The sequence below is a fragment of the Stigmatopora nigra genome, chromosome 15, assembly GCF_051989575.1.
Source record: "Stigmatopora nigra isolate UIUO_SnigA chromosome 15, RoL_Snig_1.1, whole genome shotgun sequence".
NCBI classification, from domain to species: domain Eukaryota; kingdom Metazoa; phylum Chordata; class Actinopteri; order Syngnathiformes; family Syngnathidae; genus Stigmatopora; species Stigmatopora nigra.
In genome coordinates this window covers 9555580-9581590 of record NC_135522.1, presented here as the reverse complement: position 1 = coordinate 9581590, position 26011 = coordinate 9555580, and the positions used below count along the sequence as shown (strand labels likewise).

At 37.6% G+C, this 26011-nt stretch overlaps 2 protein-coding genes across 2 annotated transcripts; one reads left to right on the top strand and one right to left on the bottom strand.

Annotated features, from left to right (window-relative positions):
- The first annotated feature begins 145 nt into the window (after nucleotides 1–145).
- On the top strand, nucleotides 146–10896 carry ap5z1 (adaptor related protein complex 5 subunit zeta 1). Its single transcript, XM_077734082.1, has 17 exons — nucleotides 146–257; nucleotides 462–599; nucleotides 1293–1473; nucleotides 2060–2210; nucleotides 2332–2444; nucleotides 2959–3124; nucleotides 5015–5155; nucleotides 5966–6003; nucleotides 6164–6326; nucleotides 7227–7405; nucleotides 7485–7627; nucleotides 7724–7842; nucleotides 8686–8813; nucleotides 8927–9024; nucleotides 9111–9243; nucleotides 9362–9576; nucleotides 10252–10896. The coding sequence occupies exons 1-17, from the start codon at nucleotides 217–219 to the stop codon at nucleotides 10556–10558; spliced, it is 2454 nt and encodes an 817-aa protein (XP_077590208.1). The 5' UTR covers nucleotides 146–216; the 3' UTR covers nucleotides 10559–10896.
- On the bottom strand, nucleotides 10753–22823 carry mmd2a (monocyte to macrophage differentiation-associated 2a). Its single transcript, XM_077734081.1, has 7 exons — nucleotides 22487–22823; nucleotides 18011–18092; nucleotides 15718–15878; nucleotides 14388–14462; nucleotides 14186–14287; nucleotides 13999–14068; nucleotides 10753–12880 (listed from the first exon to the last, which is right to left on the bottom strand). Exons 1-7 carry the CDS (start codon nucleotides 22600–22602, stop codon nucleotides 12680–12682), a joined length of 807 nt encoding a protein of 268 aa, XP_077590207.1. The 5' UTR covers nucleotides 22603–22823; the 3' UTR covers nucleotides 10753–12679.
- Between the last annotated feature and the right edge of the window lie 3188 nt (nucleotides 22824–26011).

Sequence of the window (26011 nt, the reverse complement as noted above, 5' to 3'; positions counted from 1 at the left end):
TGGGTTTTCTCCAGCACCCTCCGCGACCCTTATGAGGATCAGCGGTTCAGAAAATGAATGAATACTCAACTCTTTGAGTCAACTTTTTCTTTGACGTAAAAACGGAAAGTAAATTGCAGAACCATGTTTCAGTTCGAGACTTTATCAAGGGTGGACTGTTTTTGTTCCGGTATATGGGGAAGCGTTATCAAGATACCAACCCGGTTAAAAAGTAACATGTATTCTCACGGTTCCGAAAGTTTAATTAAACAAGCAAGGTGAGTGTGAAACAGCTATTCTGCACTAATTTTATGTATTATATTTTATTATAAATATATATGTTTTCCTTTCTTGTTCATTTCCCCACTGTTATTGATTGATTATGCCATGGCAAAATACCCTTCGTCTTCTTAATTTTACATCATGACAGAATGCATAGAATGTCACTTGCAGGATGATTAATGAGTGTTTCACTGTTCCAGAGAGATTCAGGAGTCTGAGTTGCAGAAGTTTTACAACAGATTAGCCAAGCTTCTAGAGGGGAAAGAACATGGTCACGAGACTGTGGATTCCTTGCAAAGGCTGCACCTCATTCTCTCTGCCACTAAATATACGAGGACGTAAGTGCTACTAGTATATATTCCAATTTCAGAATCTGCATTTTTGCAAAGTATATGAAAAAAATGGCATCCTCTTGGTTGACAAAATTACTATTTATTTCACTGCAATGTAAAGAAGATGTACTGCAATTTTCACTGTATGTGTATACTCTGAATTGGTGGCCAGCCAATCACAAGGCACAAGGAGACAAACAACCCAACTCGCATTTGCATACATTGGGGCAATTTAGAATGTCCAATCAGCCTGCCATGCATGTCTTTGGAATGTGGGAGGAAACCAGAGTACCTGGAGAAAAACCACTCAAGCCCAGGGAGAACATGCAAACTCCACACAGGTGGACCAACCTGGATTTGAACCCAAGTCTACCACTGTGAAGCCGATCACTAACCACTAAGCCCCCATCTGATATTGACCCAAATATTGTGCAATCCAACTGACCATCCTTTGGATTCATACAATATCTAAGAAATACCACATGCGAGGATTTTTCATAAAAGTTTCCCTTCAAAGTAACACATTTGTACTCCCTATCAAAGCCACGATGTGGAGGTTAAAATTGTGAATCAGGGGGCCTTATACGCGACAGATTGTGAAATTCAACTATTTTAAGGGTGTGACTTATATGCGAGAAAATACAGTAGTGCATCGGCCTGATAAATCACTGTTTTTTTTTTTTTTTTTTTTAACCAAAGGTTGCCACCCGAGCTTCAGAAGAAGCTTGCAACGCTTCTTTTTTCACCCGTTGAGCAGCTTCAGGTGCTGAGCTCAGCTGTGCTCAGAGAGACACTGCCCTTCCCAGATCAGGCAGAATTATACAAGCAGGACAGTATTGATCAGATAAATAGTCATGCAGCTGCTCTGCTTCTCTCTCAGGTATGCATTTTTTTCTTAATTTTCTGAACTGCTTTATCCTCACTAGGGTCGCGATGGTCCTTGAGCCCATCCCAGGTGACTTTGGGACAGGTGCGGGGTAGACTCTGAATTGGTGGCCAGCCAATCACAAGGCAGACGGAGACAAACAACCCAACTCGCTCACACTCATACATTGGGGCAATTTAGAGTGTTCAATCAGCCTACCATGCATGTCTTTGGAATGTGGGAGGAAACCGGAGTACCCGGAAAAAATCCACGCTGGCACATGCAGCATGCAGCATATGCAAATTCCACACATGTGGACCAGGTATGCTGATGTCCAATTGAATAACTCCTTGTTGTCCGGAAGATACTGTGGTTGGCTAACCTGATTAACTCCAGTTTTTAATTGGACAAAAACAATATAAACCACATTCATTCAGAATAAAATCTATTTTGGAAGGGGTTGACCGGGTTTAAATATGAAAACATGCTTTTCTTTGCATTTTTCTAAGACATTCATCTTTTTTTCCAAAATTGTTCCTTTTGTATTGTTCATGGGTGGTTCTTTTTCTTGGTTGCTTTATCCACATTTTACTTTAAACAGGCTGAATCCCGAGATGATTTGTCAGCTTTTTGCGGTCAGCTCCTCCGCAGTCTGGAAAACCGACCCTCAGAAGGGCCGACTTACTCATTTGCACATACCCTACCAATCGTCAACAGTATCCTCACACACAGCCCTCAGAGTCTTACAGAAGGTAACAGCTTCAACTGTAACAGTATAGCTTGTTAATGTGGAAAAAATGCCTCTTTCCAACATGCAATTAGTATAGTAGTGTTGGATCACATATATAATTTTTGTCTTTTCTATCACTACAGATAACATAATCCTCCTAAGTAAAAGGCTTGTCGATTGGCTTCGCTATGCAAGCACTACGCAAGGAGGTGGAACTCCTTCAGGAGGATTTTTCACAGGATCCAGGTCACGTCAAGTACGTATTTGATGGTGTTGCATCGATACTAGTAGTATCAGTACTTCACCAGTGAACATGCAATGCATTGGAAGTGGGAAAATGGCAGCCAATGAACATTCATTCATTGCCAACCGTCCCACTTCAAATAAGTTAGACATCTTTTGCTATCAATGTCAGCCACTGAGGAAATCACAGATGTTTTGACATTGTTAAAATGATCTTTATAAATAACAGTTGTGACCTAATTTTGAGGTCAATGCATTGAGTTAGACAGGAATATCGCCCCTATTAATTCTGGTTTGGGTGATGAAAGGACTTTTCATACTTCTGCCATGAATTGAAATGAGTAGACGTCCAAACAATTTGAGATCAGAGGGTGTCAAAGAATTAATGTATTTTGTTTTATAAGTATGTGTGATGAAAATGGGTATTGGGAGCCAAAAGAATGTTATCTCTAGTATCTTACTCATATCAATATTGTTTTTCTTTTAACCAACCATTGTACTTATTTACTCTTTTTATGTTCCGACAGCCGTTACCGATAGCAGAGCTGGATGGGACAGTGTCAGGAGATTTCTTCACAGTACTGTGTGTCGGTCAAGTTTTCACTGAAGACCAGTGGATGAATGTTTACTCCTTTTCCATACTACGACATTGGCTCCTCACCTTTCACTCTGGCAGCACTATAACAGACACTGGTATGAACTCAATATTCAAAGCAGCACACATCATCTCAGAGATGTCCAAAGTACTGCATTGTAATATTTATTTTTTTCAGTACACTGGTTGGCAAGGCAGGAGAAGAGAAATTAGTTTTAATTGTTTGTGTCTGTCGATATCCAATCTCACACAATCAGTCTTGTTTATAGCAAATGTTTTCATCTGAGCAGAGCAGAGGGCCACCAATATTTTAATAGGGAGTGACTCCATAGCCATTACTGATAGACGGATACTGGTCCAGCCTCCCTATGATGGTAGTGGTCAGGCCGTGCTATTTGCGTCAGTACGTGATCATCATGCAGGCTCGGTCTTGTAGTGTAAAAACTCATTTATTCCAAGACACTGCAACATGCACAATTTTGTGTAATCTGAGACTGCCGTCCTAAGAAACAGCAACAAACGTTTGTGTAGTCTTGGTCAGGCACTCAATGCACTTCAGATTGCAATTGTTTCCTCTGCGTTCTGTTTCATGTCATGGTGATCTTGGAGCAGATTCAAATGTTTTTTTTTTATGCCCCATAATGTCATGACCTTTAATGACTGTAGGCTCTAATTTGCATCATGTAAAAAAAATATTTGTTTCTGTTAAGTCATAGCATGATATTCTTACTTATTATTTTGTAAATTGGAAACAAAAACAGATGTAAAAGAAGCGGAATATATTTTTTTATGTTGTCATCAGTTAAGTTAAGTTAACATAATACAATTTATTGAATCTTAATACGGCGATGGATTATGTTGCTTGTGTGTGTTAGATTTTCATATTTTCACTTGTATTGCATGCGTTACACATAGTTGTCAGGAGGATGCAGTTAGCAAACTACCTTAAAAAAACAAACTTACCTTATTTACTACAGTTGTATATGAAATTCCATCAAAGTGGCAAGTCAGTACAAATTGTGTGTCATCCGTTGGCCAGAATATGCATTTTATGCAGAGGTCTATACGGCAATAATGACTTTAGACAGGAACATATGGATAAAGTTTTAAACTGTTTTGGTTAAATACGTATATCATCATATCCTACAGTATGAATTCAGCCTTTAATTAACCAGAGAGCATTTTAAGTCAGATTTCCCCCCTCAATCCTTAAATGAAGTTTTAATATTTTGTGGAAAGTAAGTTTTTGTGTTTTTATCATCTCCAGCAAGCAAGTTTCAGCTAAGTCTTTCCCTCTCTCATTCATTTTCAAATGGTAAGAAGTAAATTTGAGCGGCGCAGTGCATGTGAATCTTGCATTCAGCTTTAAACCCTTTGTCGGATCAATGATAACTCCAATTTATTGCACGAGCCAACCATAAACACCTGCATAACCTGTGATTCTCACTGCCTCAGGTTTATAATGACTGCATAATGAAAAGTTTTTAACTAATCGATCTAATCTTTTCATCCACCCATTTTAACCCCTTGGAGATTCTTAAAAACACACACAAAGAATATTTCTTCTGTCTTTTTCCATCATTCTTCTGTGGCTTCCCTATTATATGGTCAATCTAAGCAGTGAGTTGGTGGCAGCAAATGCACCTTTTTGTTTCGCTGCCAACCCTTCTGCTTCTAATGGATTGAACGTCAATTGCTAACAATGGCAGATATCACATTCAAGTGATCTTACTGTCATATATGTATCAATACCAGATTAGTAACGGTGTAACACTAAATAATACCTCTCTTATCAACACAAAACTATTTGAATTCATGTAAACTCAGACTAGGCAGTCAAATTCAATCATTCTGATTCTTACCACTGCAAACTCATCACTTGATTGCACTTTTTAATACCAGTAAACTTCCTTGCCTGGCAAAAACACAATTTTGTGCAGACATCGATAATCATCTCAAGTTCAGACCTGTGTCATGCTATGTTACAGATGATAGGTCGGAAATCGACGGGTCTATGGTTTCCATGGTGTCTGCCACATCCTCCTCCAGCCGCCTGCTGTCTCCAAAGGAGCGCCTAAGAGAAAAAGCCTTCCAGTACTGTCAGCGCCTCATTGAGCAGAGTGATCGCAGTATGTAGGCACCACTGTCAGTGCATGTGAATGTAACTCTTTCATGCATGAATTATGGTTTTTTTTTGGTTCTTTTTACCTCTACTGAAAATTTTTACTTCCTTCAACCTTTTCCAGACTCAACTCGCCATTAAGGGTGCTAAACAGCCAATACATTTTCCCTACATTAGATTTCTTTTATTATTACATTTTTTTTTCAAAAACTACATAAATATTCTATCAAACAAAGTAATAATAAATGCTAATATTTGCTTTTTTTCCAGTCACTAGCTCTTTAAAGGTTAAGGGTGTCAAGTTTTGTTCACTGTAGTGACCACTGTCCATAAAATGATTAAAATTTGAATGGAATACTTATAGTACCTCAGCTACAAAATATGTATAGTATAAAGATGAGCATATTATATATATTTAGTATTTTAAATGTGTATTTTCACATTAATTTTATTTATTTTTTTAATTTTATTTCATGGGCTTTCTTGATTAGGCTAACTATGAGCTGAGATAATGTGTGGGTCAGTTTAGTCTGTCCGGGAAAATTGTGCACTGATAAAGTTGTTTGGAATGTAGCCTGCGATTGAAATGGGATTTTTTTTTTTAACTCATTAAATTTCTTTAATCAATGAATCATAATTAATCATTCCCATTTGCCAAAATGTGTTGAAAATCTGAGTGATCCAATTATATGATTTCTTAATATTGTACATATGTATTTAGCTATTATATGAAGACATGCAATGTATCCTCATTAAGTGTTGGTACTTCTATACATTGTCTATACTGTTTATACTAATTTTATTTTTTTTGTCTCAGAGGCCCAGAAGAGAACAGATTCAGATCTACAGAAAGCCGTGAGTTTAACTTTTTTTCTTCCTCACTCATACTACAAAGTTGCATAGGAAATATTCATATGGTGATACACTGTGTTACAGATGATTGTGCGACTGGTATTTTTCTCACTGTTCGAAAAGCTATTTCTAATGATTGTATTGCATTTGTTTCCTCCCTCAGTGTCTTGTGGAAGCAGTGTGTATCCTGGACTTTGTGTGCGTAGAGGATGCGCCCTTTGTATACCGGGTGTTCCCGTGTATAAAGGCACTGTTTGGCCGTCTCAAGTCAGACTTCTCATTCGCCAGAGTCCTGTTACCTGTGGCACAGTTCTATCTCAATCACGGCACGTAATTATGCAACATTATCATCTTATTGGGACATTTGTACATCCAATTTCCCTAGCGCCTGCAATTATTAATTATTAGGGCACCCTGTTTCTTCTTTCTGTATTATTAATAGATTTTTTTTACCTTATTTGCTTGCCCAGTTTAACAAATGTGCAATTGTTTAAAGGTTTTTAGTGGTGTTCCATTGATACCAATTTTAGCTCACAATAACGATTAGGATCAGCTGATACTTTATCTTTTAATACTACTCTGCATATGCACAACTGTATAGTAATTATTTCATGGCTTGTTCAGATAGAGCTTAACTCATTGGCTAGCATTGACAGCACTAGACACTCCATCAATTTCACATTTATTAGATGACTACTAGTGATAAAGTAATTGGTGGAAGCGTCTATCTTGGCCAAAGTGGGGTCAAAGATGTTTTTTTTCTCCTTTCATTGGCTCTCACTGATGACTGCCATTTCTCCCACTTCAAATGGATTAGACTTCTACTAGTGATGAACACATTTAGGTTAGAACTTTACTTCATTCCGTATTTGGGAAATTTCTTGGTTGCAGTAGTTAGAGACATAAGACAGACAAGACATTGTAGACCTAGGTAAAAAAACTGGAGCCACACAGGAAGTCTATCCAAATTCACAGCCGAAGGGTGTGATTGGACTAGATCTCGAAAAGAATGTTGTCACTCTTTTGATGACATCTCACTGTATCGGTGTTGGTACAACACTAGTTTTTAGATTATCATTATTTAAGTGAAAAGTACCACCAATATACCTAATCGGTCTATAATTGTGTTGATTAGTTCATAGAGAATCTGTCCCTTAAATATGGTGGTTGTTGTATGTGTACCTAAATACTTAAAAGCTCATTCATTTTTTTCTTTTTTTGTATAGGTGAAATGGCCGCAGTAGACTGTGACTGCGTATGGAATCTGGTGCTTGGTCGGTTCCCTGCCGAGCTCTATAACGACCCTTTTTTAGCTCACGAGCTTCTGCGCTTTTTGCGACTAAATCTCGAGGAAGTGCAACTCCGAGTTCCCCAGTATATACGCAACTTCCCAAATTTTCTGAAGGTAAAAAACTGGGCAAAAGGGTGCAGCACATAATTGTAAAAGTATACTGGCTGGCCAGCATTTGACATGTGTCTCTCAGTTCTTAGCGTGGGACAGCCCTGCAGTGGTGGATGATTTTGTTGATCTGTTGCCCTCTTTTGTGACACCGGCTACTGCGTTGGAGCTTCTGCACAGTTTGTTAGACCTCCCCTGTCTCTCTGCTACTCTGCTCTTGCAACTCAGGTGCACATTTGATTGATGAACATCTTCTGAAAAATGTAGATGAGTTTGTTTCAGGGCTAGTTTGTGCATGTTTTTTTGATCCAGCATGTATTCCAGGTCAACATTCCTTCCTATTTCTGATTCGGGAGGGCGCAGCTTGGCATTAATGGATGCATTCCGAAATCCAGCTTATCGAGGCTTGTTTCTTTTCCTACTCCGAAGTGAAGCAGGATCAGGTATCAAACAATGTTGTTTTCATTCAAAATATTGTGGGTGGAAACTACTGTTGTAGGGTGATAAATATAAAAAGCTTTAACTCAATGCAAAAAAATGCTGATTTTTTAATACAATCTAGTGTGTATGATATATATATATCTTTTAAAAATATTTTTAAAATTCACTCTGCTTCGTTTCATTGGTAGTCATTAATTTTTCCAACAGAAACATTTGTATCCAATCCAAACATACAAGGAAAAGACATAGGAATTCCCCCCACCCCCTCAAAAAATAAAAATATATCATCTATTGTGACAGTTTGATTAGGGCAAGCTGTTACTACATGTTCTCATTTTTTATTCATTCAAAATGTGTCAAGATTAAGAAGTCTTCATTTTCAGCCAAAAATAATATACTAATTTTTACCTGGAGCTTACAGCACCTTTAGCAATTAACTCATTGTCTGCCAATACAATTCGCCTTAACTGGGAAGACTGGCTGTTAATACTCACCTATTTGTTCATTTACCCCTTCAAGTCAATGTGAATTGGACGTCTATTGCCGTCAATAGGAACCAATTAGTTAACAAAGAAAATGCAAAAATATCTTTCATTAGTATCAAGAGTAGTAAGTGAACTCATGATGTTTTTGGTTACGTGTACAGTGATAGTGCAAACACAAAAATAACTGAGTACCATAAATACTCCCCCTAACATTGTAACATACAACATTTTGATATCAATACTTTAGATAACTGTAGTAATAAATGGGTTGATTGTTGACAACACAACACAAGACTTATAGCCAACTGTCAATTCTGCGCAAAGATCACTAACAACTATCTTGGTGCTCATTTTGCACAGGTGACACAATTGACCGGCTGAGTACACTCCTTGAGCTGTTATCCGAGGCTGCCGATTGGCCGAGAGTAATTCAGTGCGCCCAGACTGTGCCCATTTTGCTCCACATTTTCTTCAACACAGTCGTCACAGTAAGGGAAAACTACTTTTTTTAATGGTTGCTTGCCCAACCTTTTAGTGAGCCAGTTAGGTTACTTGACTACTTGGTGGAAAGTGTGTGTTTACAAATACGCCTCTGTCATAGGTAGCTGACAAGAAGCTTTTGGGCCAAGTGATTCTGGTACTCTTGGAGAGAAGTAGCCTCCTCCTTAACATTCCTAAGTACATCACAGAAATACACAGGTAGCCGCAACTACAAGAACAAAGTGTTAATATCCCTGTGGTAATTAAAGTTTGCTTGTTTTGATACTATTGTGTTGTCTCTGCAGGGTGTTCAGCCTACAACTTACGAGCTTGTGCAAGCTCCACCCCTCTCTGGTGATGGACCAGTCCAACGAACTGCTGGAGTTTGCTGGAGCTACGCCCAATGTTTACAGCAAGCAAGAAATGTACACACACGTGGTAAAAAAAATATTAAATCGATCACAATTTATGACTACTCTAATTGCTAGTTGACTGCATAGATTCATGTTTTAAGATGCTTTTCAAATAAATGTATCCTAAATACGTCTGTTTTCAGGTTTTGGTACTTGGCGAGTACCTGTCCGTGTCATATGATGCTCGCTGTTCCGTGAAGCTCATCACATACTGTTTTGAGACTTTGGAGGCAGTGTTATTTGAGATCACATCATCTGCCCCACCACCTGGAGCCAGTTGCCCCGCCCCTCGCGTCATCACCACTCTGATAAGCGCCCTCGCCAAGCTGGCATCACGATCACATGACCTAATACCCAGGTCGGTTCAGGGAATATTGTACAGTATGAACTAGTTTTAATGGCATTTCAATCTTTTAGCGTTGTCACAAGTATTGAAGTATCGACACTGAATTGTTCTGTGGAATTTCATTTCAAGATTATCGATACTCAATTATTTGTGTTTGTACTATCACAGGTTAGAAGACATTTGTTGTCATGGGGTAAATTTTATTCTGTACTACAGTAATCCCTCGATTATCACGTCTTTTCTTATCACAAATTCACTGATTATTGTTCCGCTGTTATTCAAAAAAACTTTTTTTTTTTTAAGTTCATAAAAAAGTAAGTAGAAGCCACTCTTGCTTCTTGGACTCAGCACTTGAGAAGAGTAATAGGGGTGATCCTGCTTCACGATGTTTCAATTATCATGGCCATTTCTGGTCTATATTAACCGCGATATTCGAGGGATTACTGTCCTCTTGATAATAATCGAGAATACGTTGGCATTTCTCATGTTAATTCATTGGCTTCCACTGACAGGAGCAAATGAACTAATATTCTTCGCTCCTCCAATGACCACCAATTGAGAAGCACATTTAATTTTGATTTTACTTTTTCCTTATGGACCATCAAAATTATGAGTATTGATATCAAGTTGAAAATGTTTATATCTTGACAACAGTACCATCCATAATGTTTTTTTTTCTTTCCATAGGGTGTCCCTGTTTCTTTCTAAGCTGAAGAAAGTATCTAGTGGGGGGTCCGTTTCTTGGTGCGATGACGAAGAGGACCTTGCTTCCATAGTAACTCTCGGGGAGGAGTTGTGTGCCCTTTTGAAGACCCCCGGTGTGGCTCAGAGTATCCTAAACCCACCACCTCACGTCACTACACCACAGTGGCACCAAGACACCAACGTGGCAATGCCGCTCCAACTGCGAGCGCTCACCACACTCATGCAGGGGCACATGTCACGTTCTCAAAAAACTCCTATGCCACCGTCAGCTAATAATACAAGCATGTAAACCGCTATTACCGTTCAGGCATTTTTTTTTTATATCACTCATTCTATTTAGAGTCATTAATAAGGTAAAATCTTTCGCACTTCACTTTTTTTAACATACCTGCCAGCGTTATGAACTCAGGAGGCTTTGACAGTTCCACTGTTCTCCTGTAGCACTTTTTGTAAATACTTAATTAGAACAAAGATGAACACTCATTAGTGTACAGGATTATATGTCTTTATTTACTTAACTCATTGGCTCCCATTGACAGTGTTAGATTTCCAAGCCATTTGATATGTGAAAGAACAGATGTTTATTTGCTGCCAACCTCCCTCTATAAATATACTACTAGTGTTAAACTAATTTGTATACACAGCAGAACTATGAAGAAAGTAAGTGTAAACTTTATTTTCAATTTACAAAGTAAATCACTTGATCTATATAGAAAGAACCAAGTACAGACATTGACTAGTAGAAAGTGCATATAATATTGACAGAAATCAGGCAAAAAAAAAATACAAAATAACAGTTGCAAGCAGCATTTTACTCCATTTGTAAAGGAATCAATCTCCTAGTATATGCAGACTGGCTCATTTTTTTTATTGTTAAGAATTACCGCTTCTAATAAGAGTCGTAATTGAAAATTGGTCAGACAAATTTAAACTGAACTGAATAGCTACTTCTGCAAAATAATGCTGCATAATGTGACAATATAAATTGCCAAAATGATATGGAACTTTCTATGTATGTTTTACATAACTTTTAATTGCCATAAGTAGACCTGTTCCTCCAGTATACATTTTATCCAGCAGATTTGTGATGACTTGCTGCATAGGTGGTGTTCCAGGAACCACACTACGGTACAACTTGTACCACCACCAGCCTCTAAATGTCTTTAAGGACTCTCAATAGTTACCAAATCAGCGCCCCTTGCCAACTGCACGTGAGTAATGCATTGAAGACAATTGAAAATAGAAACACATAATCCACACAGAACACAGAAAATGTCATTTGTTCCAACATCAATAGTAATTCATTATTGATGATAGTTTGCTAACTTAATACACACCAGTCTTAAAATTGAAAAAAACAATCATAAGTATTAGTAAATAATTAAATGTTTTTACATTTAATTAACTGTGCTGCTATTGTTTACATTGGATAATTTTAGACTGCAGCACTAGATACATTTAGTTAGTTTAATGTCATTTCAAAAATCAATTGAGTGGTGTAAAAGTGTTGTTTTTCACCAAATAATTCAGAATGTGTTGTATTGTTTATATATTGATATCATGAAATAAAATGGCCTATATCTTGATATCAATATTTTCCATATTGCACAGCACTACTGCAGAATATGTAACTCGTGGATTTACAGTACTTTGGTCTTTTACTTATTGATAACATTGAAAGTTAAATAGTGCTGAAATTTGACACAGTGGGAAAGAAAAAAATAGATATCAAATTTATAGTTAAGATTCATATTTTGCCTTAAGATTGCTTGGAAGGAATTAGAATAACATCATGGGTTTTCCACACACTAAAACCTGGTGCAAATAATGCAAGCTAAAATTAAGGAGAGTTCAATGTATCCTTTTGTTGTTGATATTCATCTCAAAGTTCTCATTTAACCAAATATTGGTCATCTGAACATAGTCGCAAATCAATGTTGTACCTATAAGGTAATATTACAATGACTTCTAATATGATTGTTCCTCCCAAAATGATTATAAAAGCAGATTTAGTGATTCATATAAACATCTTGATGCCTGAATTTACATTTAACATACAGTATCCAGTACATCACAAAGCACTGGGGCAATACATAAGTACATCATTATTATATAATTTTCTCCGCCCTTGTCAAGTTATAAATTTTTCAAATATATTCAGAAATTCATCTAATTTGTGAAAGCTCAAATTAGAATAATTTCTGAAACTTTTTTTCACATATAAATATATATTTCTCATGATTTTTTTCTAGTTTAGAATTCTCTTTTTAGCTGCAATCTTTTTGATTTAATTTTCTATAATTTGTATAATACCATTCATGGCAGCTATTTATTTAAGACCACTTTTTTTTTACTCAGAGCTTATATTTTCCCAGGAAGAAATTCTCTTAAGTGTTTGACTGGATCGACATCACCTGGAGATCTCCATGCGAGGCTGAGGCAAGTAGAGATGTCTCAAGATGGCGTAGTAGTGAATACCTGCACCGGCTACCACAAAAAGATGCCAAATAGCGTGCGCAAATGGGACAAAGCCGTCGCTCTTGAAGAACACCACACCCGCCACGTAGAAGACCCCTCCCACGGCGAGTTCACACACACCTTCATGTTCCCTCTGCAATATAGTATTTAAATGGGGGACATATACATTCAAAACATGGTCAAGAACAAACCACCACTGTCAGATATTAAAAAAACAAAAGCCTGAACTTCAACTATACTGGTAAATATGCAGATGCCACCTTAGTCCACAAAATCTTCCAACATAAAGCCCTCCCCACTGCAAGATTTTATACAAAAAAAATCAACAAGGGCTGGTTCTAGATGTGATGTGTAGTTCACCTTTCAACCAAAGCACCTTCCCTCTCCACATACCTGGAACTCAATACCAATTAATATACATGAACTCCCATCCCTGAACCCAATCATCTTACAGCCTGGCTGTTTGACAAACAAAATTGCGATCATGACGCCGTCTAAAATTGTGCTACGCGTGTATGTGTCTAGTGTGTGTCATCGTTTATGTTGTACCTACCCAACTGACTAAAGATGGAAATTAGGCCACGGCAACAATCTTACATATTTACATATATATGTTCATTAACATGAATATAAATATATTCGTTATTATGTGCTGTCCCTTATCAAATCAATCAATTAATCACACAGTGAGGACTGACCTGGGTTCGAACCATAGAGTTGTGAGGCTGATGCACAAATCACTTAACCACCGGACTTCCACATTTAATATTGTGTTTAAATTTAATTAAAAAAAATATGAGCATACTAATATTAATGTGTATTACACAGTTCAAATATAGATGAAAGATTTTGATCATGTAATATGGTTATTAGTGATGTTTTGTAAAGAGAATCTAAAGCCGAGATTGACGGGGCTGTGTTGTGATTGGATGGTTAATCAGGTTTTGTTGTAAAGAATAAGTTTTCCTCTTCTCTAAATCCTTTTTTGTACTTTTTACAAAGTTTTTCACATAGGGACTGACATGAATCAAAACTTTTCAGCATCAGCTTTTGAGTTTTAATAAGCATATCACTCCCTTGCATACGACTCGCCAATGAGCATTCCAAAGTTGCCATCTGCAAGAGTTTTTTTTCTGTGTCTGAAAACAGCACAGGGCATACACAAAAGCAGGAAGCACGCTACCATGGTTACAGGAGTTTTTTTTTTTTTCATTTTTGAAAGAAAAATACAATATGCTCCAAGCTACTTACCATAGACAGGATGACCAGAGCAGGAACAGCTCCCATAGCCACATACCCCAGCAACTCTACCAGCTTGTACCTACCCAAAGAAACAACAGATGGTCATTTAGCCCATTTAGTTCTGCCTAAACTGTGACAGAATATGTATTACTGTAACCATCCTAGAGAAGTTTATTTTTTATTTTTTTAATGTTACCTCTCATGGAAGAAGAAGACATAGATGGAACCGAAAAAAGCCATGACCCAAATCAGCCAACGCATGTGGCAAGCCCACAGGCCCAGTTCCCTCAGCATCAACCTGTCCGCACACGTCAGGCAAACGTCACAACAACTCGACCGTGACCTGGTTCACCCGTCACACCACTTCATCATCTTATTTGTCTTATTAACAGACCTACCAGGGAGAATAGGAGGCCGCTATAAAGAAGTAGATGGCCATCCGGTCACACATGTGGAAAATCTGCTCTACCTTTCTGCAAACAAGGTAAAAAAATATATTTTTTTCAAGATATTCCAAGTGTGATGCATACCACAGTAAATATAACAGTGACATATCTTACACACAGCATTTACTAATTATTAAGAAGATAAAGGAAAACACACATCATGAATGAACAGTACATTTTGTTCTTTGAGTTTAAATCTCTTGAGACGCAGTGATGCTGTTATGTAAGATTAAAGCAAGCGGAATAAGAACACAACTGTAAATACACAAAGGCACTGGAATGATTCACGTTAATAATCCACTCAAACCTTCATAATCGCTGAAAGAAAAAATAGGCGACTTAAATAAAAATCCTGTCAACTACTAGGTTATTTGCACACTTAAATGTACCCTGTTGAGTAATTTAATTACTTTTCAAAAACACTGGAAAATGGAAAGGAATTATGTTCCGCTTACAAGGTATTTATGTTCTACTTACAAGGTATTTTTAACTACAAAGTAATGTATTCATAATAGTCCTGTAAGAGATGACAATATAACAATGTAACATTTACTATTGATATTTTACATTTCTATCCTAATTTTCGCTATAAATAGACCTGTTCCTTCAGTGCACTTTTTGGCCAGCGAATGGCACCCAATTTGTCCACATGCCGTAGTTTTACCACCAATCGCCCTCAAGATTTCCATACGTCACTAATGGCTCCCTCTGCCAACCATACAATAATAATGCTTGCAAGACAATTGAAATTAGCTACATATAAACCACACAGAACATGGACAAAACAATATATTCCATTTTTAATTCATTTATTATTCATATTCAATTTTATTATTTTACTCATTTTCAGTTTTGCTTATCCGCACGACAGTTGTGGGGGGGGGGGGGGGGGGTGCTGGACCCCAGCCCAGCTCGCTAACAATAGGCAAAAGGCAGAGGAAACCCGGAATTTAGTTGATGTGAGGGCTCGCAGAATATAAACAAGGGTTGATTTGCTGCCACCATCCCACTTTTAATGGATTGGACAGTTACTAGTAAAAACCTCTTTTGAATTCACAGCAGAAGGGTGAAAAGAGACACATAATCGGATGTTTTTGATGTCTTTTATGAATGTGTTGCAAAATCTTTTGCAACCAGGTCACATCTGTTGTTTACCCCGACACCTTTGGCTATGTCATAATTAACAGTATAATGAGCAAACTGTGTGTGCATTTGGGAGCACAAACATTCGCATCTGGCAAATCATGACACAAATGTATCACACAAAGACACGTACACACACCTGAGGTGGCTGATTTTCCAAGCAGCAGCATGGAAGAGTGTTGAGGTGACAAAGAGGCCTGTGAGTCCACTGCCATAAAGCCAGGCAGCAATGCGATGCGATAGGTCCCCTGATAGGAAGTACAGCACAGAACCACCCACCAGGCTTGGTAGAATCCATAACTGTTAAGAGATCCATAGTATATTTTTTATTAACCCTTTTGAGCATACGCAGTTCAGGAAATTAATGAAGGGGCATCTAAGTAACATACCTGTCAACTTATATATTTTTTTCATCATTTCAAATTGTGTATGCCATACGTTTTTGGGTAAAACCAATCTCGTTTTACCCATTTTGGCTCTAATCTGGATCGTCTCGGTCACTGGTAGCGGACAAAAACGTCATCGCCGACTGCTAATAGAATTGTCATGCTTTAAACATGTCTGCCTTTTTACTAAATACATACTATGAAGACCCGAATAATAGTAGGCACTGGAATAATAGTAGGGAGTGGAAAATTCCAAATCAATTAATAATAGTAGGCACCGGAATAATAGTAGGCAGTGGAAAATTCCAAAAATAATGAATATAAGTAGGCCCGAGATTATTAGTGACGGATAATCGTGTTGCAAAGTTGTAATACAGTTGCAAAAAATTGCTGCAAATAATTGCTGCAATGAATTGCGTATAACGTAACTCTCGTATATATTAGGCCTACCAATACATTGTAATAATGTATATTGCAACTCTACCAGTGGCAATTGCACGTTCTTACTAGTACGTTAGTAAAAACAGCACGTGTGCTTTAAACGTAGAAAGTTAATGACATAGAACAATGTTGCTGCTGCACGGGACTTAATTGAGGCAAAAATTAATAATCGCGGGCACCCGAATAAGAATCGTAGGCATGCGAAAATTTGAGTTGGAAAAATAATTGTAGGCATATGATTATTCGGGTCTTCATAGTACTATAGCGCGTCAGAAAGCCATCCATTTTCTAGAAAATTCTAGACTTTTACGTGCGCCCAATGTGAGTAAATATGAGCCGTGTTGGATTTGTACGTTTTTTTTATCGCTTATTAAGGGGAACTGCAATCATAATTAAGGGGGGCAATTAGATGAGGTTGGCAAGTATGAAGTAAAGTTGTCCATGCATTTTTCCAAAGTCTTTATATCGTATATTTTAATGTTTTACATTAGTACTTTGTGTTCACTCTTCAAAAAAATCCACAATTAGTTGTCCTACTATTAAAAACCAATTGTGCTGATTTGTAAAAAAAAATATCAGAAGTATTGCAGTATCAATACAAATACAGAGATATTCCTTTTTGTAGCATCAGGTGTCATCAGAAATGAGTCGTCCCGGGTTAAATTGGATTTTACTCTACCTTATAAAGTGGTTTTGCACTTTCCTTGTTAACTGCCATTCATTTACCCCTCCCATTTAAAATTAAATGGCCCAGTTTAAAAAAAAAATGAATGTTGTGGGAGCTCGTGAATTCATTTTTGGTCGCTTCTTTGTTACATTTAGGGTTATTTTTGTTAGTTTTGTGTCATTTCCTATACATTTTGGCACAGTGAAGATCACATCCGGTCCATTATGTATCTTTTCCTGTTGACTTTTGGGCATTTCCATATCACTTCCTGTTCACTGGTTACTTCCTGATGATATTGAGGCATTTCCCCGTCACACCTGATTAAATTTGGGTCATTCCTGGTCAACCTTCTGTACATTTTGGGTAAAATAAAATAAAATATTAAAAAAAATACTTAACAGTTAAGACAAACTCCCAAAATTGTGCATTTTATACATTATAATTTATGTAAGGTCTTAAATGCTTTTCTGGCATTGTTAAAATTCCTCTCCCTATCCCTGCACAACTGCATTTTATGACGAATTTTCTCATACTTTAAGCAAGGTAAACATGTTTATTACCGCTTCTGATACCTGGCTTGCCTTTCACTTGTTGCGTGCGGTTTAACTGTCAGCACGATCGCTTTCTCCCTGCTCACTTCCATTTTTCATTCACTCGTTCTGCCCACAAGGCCAAAAGCGTTCATGGATTACAGCAGATTAGGGAACGCCACAGGCTGAATCGCGGATTATGGACCACTGTCCCAAGCAAAGAGCCCCAAATCCTTACCCTTTTGCCTCAATCCTTTGCATCTTTTTCAAGGATTGCACTTTACTGATATCACTCAGCAAAAACAGACTTAGGAGTCGTGGAAATAGATGAAATAAATATCAATGATTTGCAACTAGTATGGAATTCCAGGTTTTTACTTGTGTGATGATTGTTTTTGTATGACTTACCGCATGTGTAGCACAGTTGGCAGCATGTTCATATTCAGTCGGTTGATACCTCTTATTAGGTGGAACCCTACAATTCATAAACCTGACAGAGGAAAGAAAATAGGTTTGGCTTTTAGTAGTGAATTTTGTTTGTTACTTGGTTATGTTATCACATGCGTGAGAGGATGTGATTGTTGAGCTCATTCATGAAGGATTTAAATGCTGCTAATCCACATCACGTTGTTGGAATTTTACCATGCTTCATCATTTACTTTGGAAAGTGTTTTGCTTTGGTGATTGCTGATGTCAAAATCAATTTATGACATAATGTACTTAAGAGTATGTTTATTATTTTTGTAATTTCAATCTGTGAACCCTTTGACTCATAATATTTTACTTAGATTGTAATTCCCATACATCAGCGAACTAACATACACACATAATAAAGAGGGAAATATTAAATCGTAAAAAAATTAAAGGTATTTTGAAATTGGGAGTTACTTTTAAGTCATCCATTCTAGTAGTAAATGATATGTCAATTTAGTAAAATATCATTACAGCATATTTATTGCAATATTTATCATTCTCCTACCACTACAACAGATTGACAACCAAATTATTATAGCCTAAAATCAGATGGGATTCTTCCCACTAAACTGTGATCTGGGTGAGAAAAAATACTTCATGGAATATTAATTCCTAAATATCATAATTTTCCAGACTATACTCCACAACTTTTTCCCCTGCTTAGAACCATGTGGGTTATAGTCCAGAGTCACGTGTATATGAATTTTTACAGGCTAAATGTCTTCATTTTTTCAGCCATCTTCTCTAGAGGCTTATATTCTTTTGGTTTATAGTACAAACAACATCTTGTCAGACTTGATGGTTGGGTGCATCTTAAACTAAAAAAAAATGACATTATGTTAGTAAATCCTTTAAAAAAAAGTCTGTCAAACCCCTAACTAACAACAATTCAAAACCAACATCTAACATCAAATTCAATTTCCCGATAATCAGTATATCATAAATGTCATCTACACATAATCTCAACAATATTTTCATAATAAAAAATGTATTATCATAAACGGTATCTGTCAAGTCTTGAATGTGAATGGGATTTGAGCTTAGATAAATCACAGGGAAAAGAAACACATCTGGGGATGTAAAAAAAAAAAAACACATCTGGGGATGTTAAAAAAAATACACACACACACACACACATTTAATGCAGCAAGATGAACACACATCCACAGCGCAAGCTTTACCCAGGGCCACAGGTGCGTCTGTGTGGGTCAGCTGTGTTATTTAATTACACACAGTGAGCACTGCAACGTTCACAAGCATGCTGGCAAGCAACCTTCTTGCCCCTAGCATACCTACAGTATTTCTGTTTATTGTAATCATTGATTCTACTATATTCAATGACCCCTAAATCTTTGTATGCAACACTAAAACCCTTTTCTGGGAAACCTCTATACTATGGACTGAGTGGAAAGCCTTTATGCATGAAAGAGGATGTTACAATGTAGATGTTTTAAATCACAATATTGGTATGCAATGTTATAAAGCCATATTTTCACGACTATAAGGCACATTTAAAAGTCTTACATTTTCTCCAAAATAGACAGGGCGCCTTATAATCCAGTGTGCTTTATATATGGAAAAAAAATTAAAATGTGTCATTCATTGAGGTTGCGCCTTATAGTCATGAAAATACGGTATTAGGTGAGAATTTGTACAACAAAATAAGATAGTTTCTCTCCCATTCACTGGATATCTGGATTTACATTAAATTGACCAACCACAAATGTTATATGCATCAAGTAGTGCTGCAAACTAAAACTATACAGGGTAAACAGAAACTGTAGCATACATAAATACAAAAATAACGAGCAATTAACCTAAGGCGGCGCGGTGCCTTAGTGGTTAGCATGTCGGGCTCACAGTTCTGGGTTCAAATCCAGGTCGGTCCACCTGTGTGGATTTTATGTTCTCCCTGGGCCTGTGTGGGTTTGAAGTATACGGACAACCATTTATGCTCATATTCATAGCTCGAGTAATTTAGGGTATTCAACTAGCCTTCCATGCATGTTTTTGGGATGTGAAAGGAAACGGGAGGATGCGGAGAAAACCCACGCAAGCTCAGGGAGAACATGCAAACTCCCCAATGAAAACCCCAGACCTGGGATCAAACCCTCACCCCCAGGGCTGTGTGGTCGATATGCTAACCACTTGGTCACCGGGCCACTCAATGGGAGTTGTCAATACTATGCTAGCGGTCAATAAGTTATTGAAGGCAAATATTAAACTGTGCAATCAGAACTGCTTGGTTTAAAAGAATAATAAAATGAAGTATGAGTTTTTGTTTTCTCATAATGCCCTGGGTTTTTTTTCTAGGAGCTTTTATGAGGCTATCAATGGACCTGAGTGTTGCACTGTGATGTCCTCTAATTGCTTGTGACGGAATTGTGCGTGTGAGTGTGTTTGTGTAGTCGGACTGAAGGGAGGCAAAGACTGATCAGAGGAGACATTGTTGTCATCATCAGCGAGACCATTCTCTTCTTTGGTTTGGGTACACACTGTCCCGTCTTTTGTATTGCACACACTCTGCAAATGCAAAAAGTTGCACGTGAGTATATGTGTGTATTTCTCACATATAGTGTTTGGCTCTAATAACGCATTTCAGCACATTCCATTTATTAATAGGATCGATTACATTTAAACTGTGTGTACTTGTGTGTGTGTGTGCATTTGGGTCCTGGGTGAGTACTTTTTTCCATTAATGCTCAAGTTCATCTCCTCTGGGACTCAAACTCTGATTCTCACGATCATTTTATCGCTAACTCTCTTGTGCCCACAACTTTAAGTGCATGAGGTTCTCTTACATTTATGTAATATTATGCTCTTGTCAGGGGCGACCCGGTGGGGCGAGTGGTTAGTGCATTGGCCTCACAGCTCTGGGGTCCTGGGTTCAAATCCAGGTCATGTCCACCTGTGTGGATTTTGCATGTTCTCCCTGGGCTGGTGTGGGTTTTCTCTGGGTACTCTGGTTTTCTCCCACATTCCAAAGATGTGCATGGTAGGCTGATTGGACACTCTAAATTGCCTTTAGGTATAGGTGTGAGTGTGCATGGTTGTCTGTCTCCTTGTGCCCTGCGATTGGCTGGCCACCGATTCAGGGTGTCCCCCGCCTCTGGCCCGGAGTCAGCTGGGATAGGCTCCAGCCCCCCCTGTGCCCCTAATGAGGATACAGCAGTTCAGAAAATGAGATGAGAAGCTCTTGTCATTTATTTCTTGTCCCATTTTCTCCATTGTAAAAAGAAACAAGTAAAACTCCAAATTAGTCATTTTCTTAAAATACTGGCAGCAATGGTTGCCAGAAATATATTTTTCTTTTAATAAATATTTGTTTAAATTGAATTATATATTATTTTACAGTAACTAGCAGACAAATTTGATTTTAAAAATCAACTTTAGAGTCTTAGCATGTGCTATAATCAGTCTGGCTGGTTTATTAGAATTAATAATATTAATAATAATTTTAGTAATTTGATTTCTTGCTTGTTGTATTAATGTATACATACATCTCATCTCATTTCGTCTGAAACGCCTTATCATCACCTCACTAAGGTCGCTGAGGGTGCCGGAGCCTAACTTAGCTGACTTCAGTCCATGAATTGGTGGCCAGCCAATCGCAGGGCACAAGGAGACAAACAACCATTCATAGTCACACTAATACATAGGGGCAATTTAGAGTGTCCAATCAGCCTGCCATGCATGTCTTTGGAATGTGGGAGGAAACCAGAGTACCCGGAGAAAACCCACGCAGGGCAAGTGCCACAAAGTTAGACCGACCTGGATTTAAACCCAGGTCCCCCTACTGTGAGGCTGATGCGCTAACCCCTGTTTTATTATAATTGATAATAATAATTGTATTAATTTATTTTTTTCTTGCAAATCTATACATACATTCATAATTGTAAAAACATACAATAATGATAAATCTAAATAGACAAAAAATGCAATATTTACAGGTTTTTCATTATAAATAAAATAAAATAGTCTTGCACTATAAGGCATTATCAAAATCTACTTTAGAGAGGGTGTAGTTCTGTTTTTATTCATTTTAATGTATTAAGTTAGTTTTTATTTTCATCGTATTCATGTATTGATATATTTTTTAAATGCAATAATAACTCATCATTTTTTTAAATGACCAGCAACAGTCGTTTTTTCAAAAAATCCTGGCTCTATGTCAACTTTTAAATAGCTGTCCTTTGCTCTTGAAATACTTAAACTAACATTGTGTGTACTTTTTACATTAAATGTTAGTGTTACAATAATGAACAAAAAAAAACATAATACGTTAGGGCGGAATTTTATATACTTCAAGAAAAAAAAGTGCAATTCCAATGCACAATCGCGAATAACCACACATACCTAACTAATGCAAACCAATCCTTGAAAAAAAAGAGCATTTTTCTCCGTCGTTACCTTCCAAAAGTGGTCCCCTTCAAGTCCATTTTGTGCGCGCGCGCGTGCGAGTCTCCTTCTACGACGGGTTCCCCATTCCGGATGTCCCACCGCCGTGCACTCAAACATAAACACATAAATCCAGTCGAGCTAACAACAACCTGTAGTTTAAGTCCGGCAAATCAAAGTGTCTGCTACTCCACTACAACACTTGAACGCAACTTTTCGCCAGCATGAGAACGTACACGTGCTGCATTCCTTTCAGTGTGGTGGACTTGTGGGTGCGCGTAGAGTTCTATGCAGTTTCAGATGTGCTTGCAGGATGTAATCCCTCCTCCCCTCTCCTGGCTGATGATAACGCAAGCAGCCAACCACCACTCCTCCCCATGCAATTTATCTCCTCCCTCAAGTCTGAACTGTATTTTAGCTGTAAATATTTGCAAAGGAAACACAGGGCAATGGATAATAAGAACCCCCTTAAATTCAAACACAGAACCTGCAACTAAACTTAAACTGTTACCATCATAAACATTACAAGTGGAATCTTCATAATTATATTATGTTTATAGTTTTTTTGTATGTTCATATGTTCATCGGGGACCCATACCACCCTAGTCACAATCTGTTCCAGCTGCTGCCCTCTGGCAGACGCTATAGGTCCCACAAAGTATGGACAAATAGGCTGAAGGACCGTTTTTTCCCCACATCCATCAAGACTCTAAACTTGCGGTTACACGACACACAATCCCTTCTGTGTAATAACTTAGGGGTGAGGTAATATGAAAAGACATTGGGTGGTGGGTGATCTGCCTCCTACTAGCTGACTGAAGGTAAGTGAAAGACAGTGAGAGGTAAGTGATCCACTTGGGGGGTGATGTGATGTATCCATAACGGCAGAATGTCAAATTACGAGTCTGAAATGATCACTTGTTTGGGTCTTTTGCAGAGAAAACACACCTTATGGAGAAGCACTTCCAATTTCGTCATAAGCAGTTCTGGGTATGATGACAATAGGCTTTTGTTGTTGATGATGACGACAAATGGTCACCAGATGAGGCGGCCTGGTGTTTACCATGTCGGCCTCACAATTCTGGGGTCCTGGGTTCAAGTCCAGGTTGGTCCACCTGTTTGGAGTTGGCATGTTCATCCCTGGGCCTGTGTGGGTTTTCTATGGGTACTCTGGTTTCCTCCCACATTCCAAAACATTCATGTTAGGCTGATTGGACACTCTAAATCAGGGGGGTCAGACATGGGGAAGAAATTGAAATATTATGACGGTTGTTCAATTTTAAAAAAGTGAATTTTTCAGTTTAAAGACTTTTAATACAGATAGTAGCTTTATAATTTTATGATACAAGCTTTTTTCCTATTTTTCGCACTTTCCCATGTGTGCACAAGCTTCCGTATTCCCTTCGTTGTTAAAATCTTTGAACGAAGTCTCAGTCAGTCGCTAACAACACTTTTGACTTGATCGTCACTTTCAAAATTTGTGTTAACTACTGTGAACTGCTAAAGCAGGTCAAGAAAGACATAAAGAACAAACGCAGGGGTCATCAGTCAGAACGAGTCATCTTGCAACATGACAACGCAAGGCCTCACAGGGTAGGCCAAACAGTGCAGACCATCAATTGGCCTGGGAACTGCTCCTTTATCCCTCTTAGAGCCAAAACCATATCCAAAATTTACAATAAATTACCCCAAAATGTCCCCAAAGTTGCAGGTAGTGACAATAAGAATGAACAGAAATTGACATGGAAATGAATTGAATTGAACTGAATGGAAATGAAAGCATGATGGCCTTGTAAAGTGAGTGTTTAGTGTGTATCCTCACAATTCTGGGGTCCTGGGTTCAAATCCAGGTTGATGTTGTTATTATTTTTTTTGTTTTGTTTAAATAATACTTTTGAGTAACTGGATGCCTTCTTAACAGATTTGCTACAATTGACAGTACTACATTATCCAGAGTTACTTTAAAAATAAGCTGTTTTTACTTTGACTACACATAAGATTAAAATATTACCCCTTAAAATGCTCAAATAAATAAACACGTCAGCAACCTTCATGCCCCCCACAAGCTGAGCTTAAATTGTAATTAATGTTGAATGTATTATTTGTTAAGGAAAGCATTATACTCATGTTGAACAAAGATCATTTTCCGCTTCTGTTAATCATTAAATGTTTCTTATTCCTTTTTTTTAGGTTCCAGCACTTTAATGATTTTGCAAATTCAATGTAGGCGTTCAGCCAAAATGTCCTGCATTTGTGTACATGCCCTCAGTTATGTGAACTCAGGAAATATGCAGACTGCAATGGAAAATTAAATATTATCCAACAACTAACTGAATCCCTTGTGTAAGGTTTGTGTGTGAGGCTTAACAGACACATTATGCAAAGGGTTTATGCTTCAAACAAATAGGTTTATACATTTAGCTCAGACTGTATTTACTGATAAAATAGAGTATGTCAAACAATGGGCAAACAAGTACATATAAAGTATTGTAAATGTTATAGATGGTGACCGAGTTATAGTATTCTATCAACATAGTTTATTTATTCATGCAGATGCAGTTATGGCTTGGACAGCTTTGCTTTCTATTTCAGAAGACATATTTACCTGGAAGAGAATGTAAACCATCATGTTGGAAGTTTGCCAGTGCCTACAAACCTCTAGAGCAGGGGTCGGGAACTGTTTGGACAGAGAGAGCCATAAACAATTCCTATTTTCAAATGTTATTCCTTTAGAGCCAAAGTCAGAATTTAAAAGTCCAAATACATGGAATTGTGTGGCTTTTTTTTTGTCATTTCACCACTTTTAAAGTTAGAAAAAGTCCCTGAATTCTTTGGACAACATTGTTACGCTGTTGCTAATCAATGCAGGTCAATGAGATTATGTATGCAAAAAGGTCTAATTTGAAAGAAATATGATTAAAAAGTTGCTAGAGGTAAAGTCAACGCCACAGTGTTGACGGAACGCTCCTATTTGCACCTTTGGGACACGGCTTTGCCACCAAATTTTAGCTTGCAAGTTAGCGGACAGCCCAATGCACCTGTCAAAATAGCCAGATGTGGCTTATGAGCCATAGATTCCTTACGCCTGCTCTAGAGGAACCATAAAACGTCAGCCTACACAATTCAATAGTCAATACACTTGGAAAAAGAAAACACAAATAATTAATTATCAATGCTAATATTGTACAAAGTATGTTAATGAAAGCTTAAAAATAGTGTTTATTTTTGTGATTTAATGAACTATTAAATAGCATGGTGGGAGTATTTCCCTACCCCAATCTTAAATTTATCATACCATATAGTTTTAATGTTCTGTAATACCATGTGTCGACGGCAGATAGCGCTGTAGAAAGGAGTCCGTTGGTCTGTGTTTGAACTTTGCATGTATACATAGGTTAACTCATTAGAGTAGATATTCTCTAAGAGAATATATTTTGAATACGTTTAAACGGGTGCTCTACCCACGAAAGTTTGAAAGGGGTTTTATTTTTATCTTTTCGAGCAATAATAACAAATAAAGGTGTTTCGGTTCCTTTA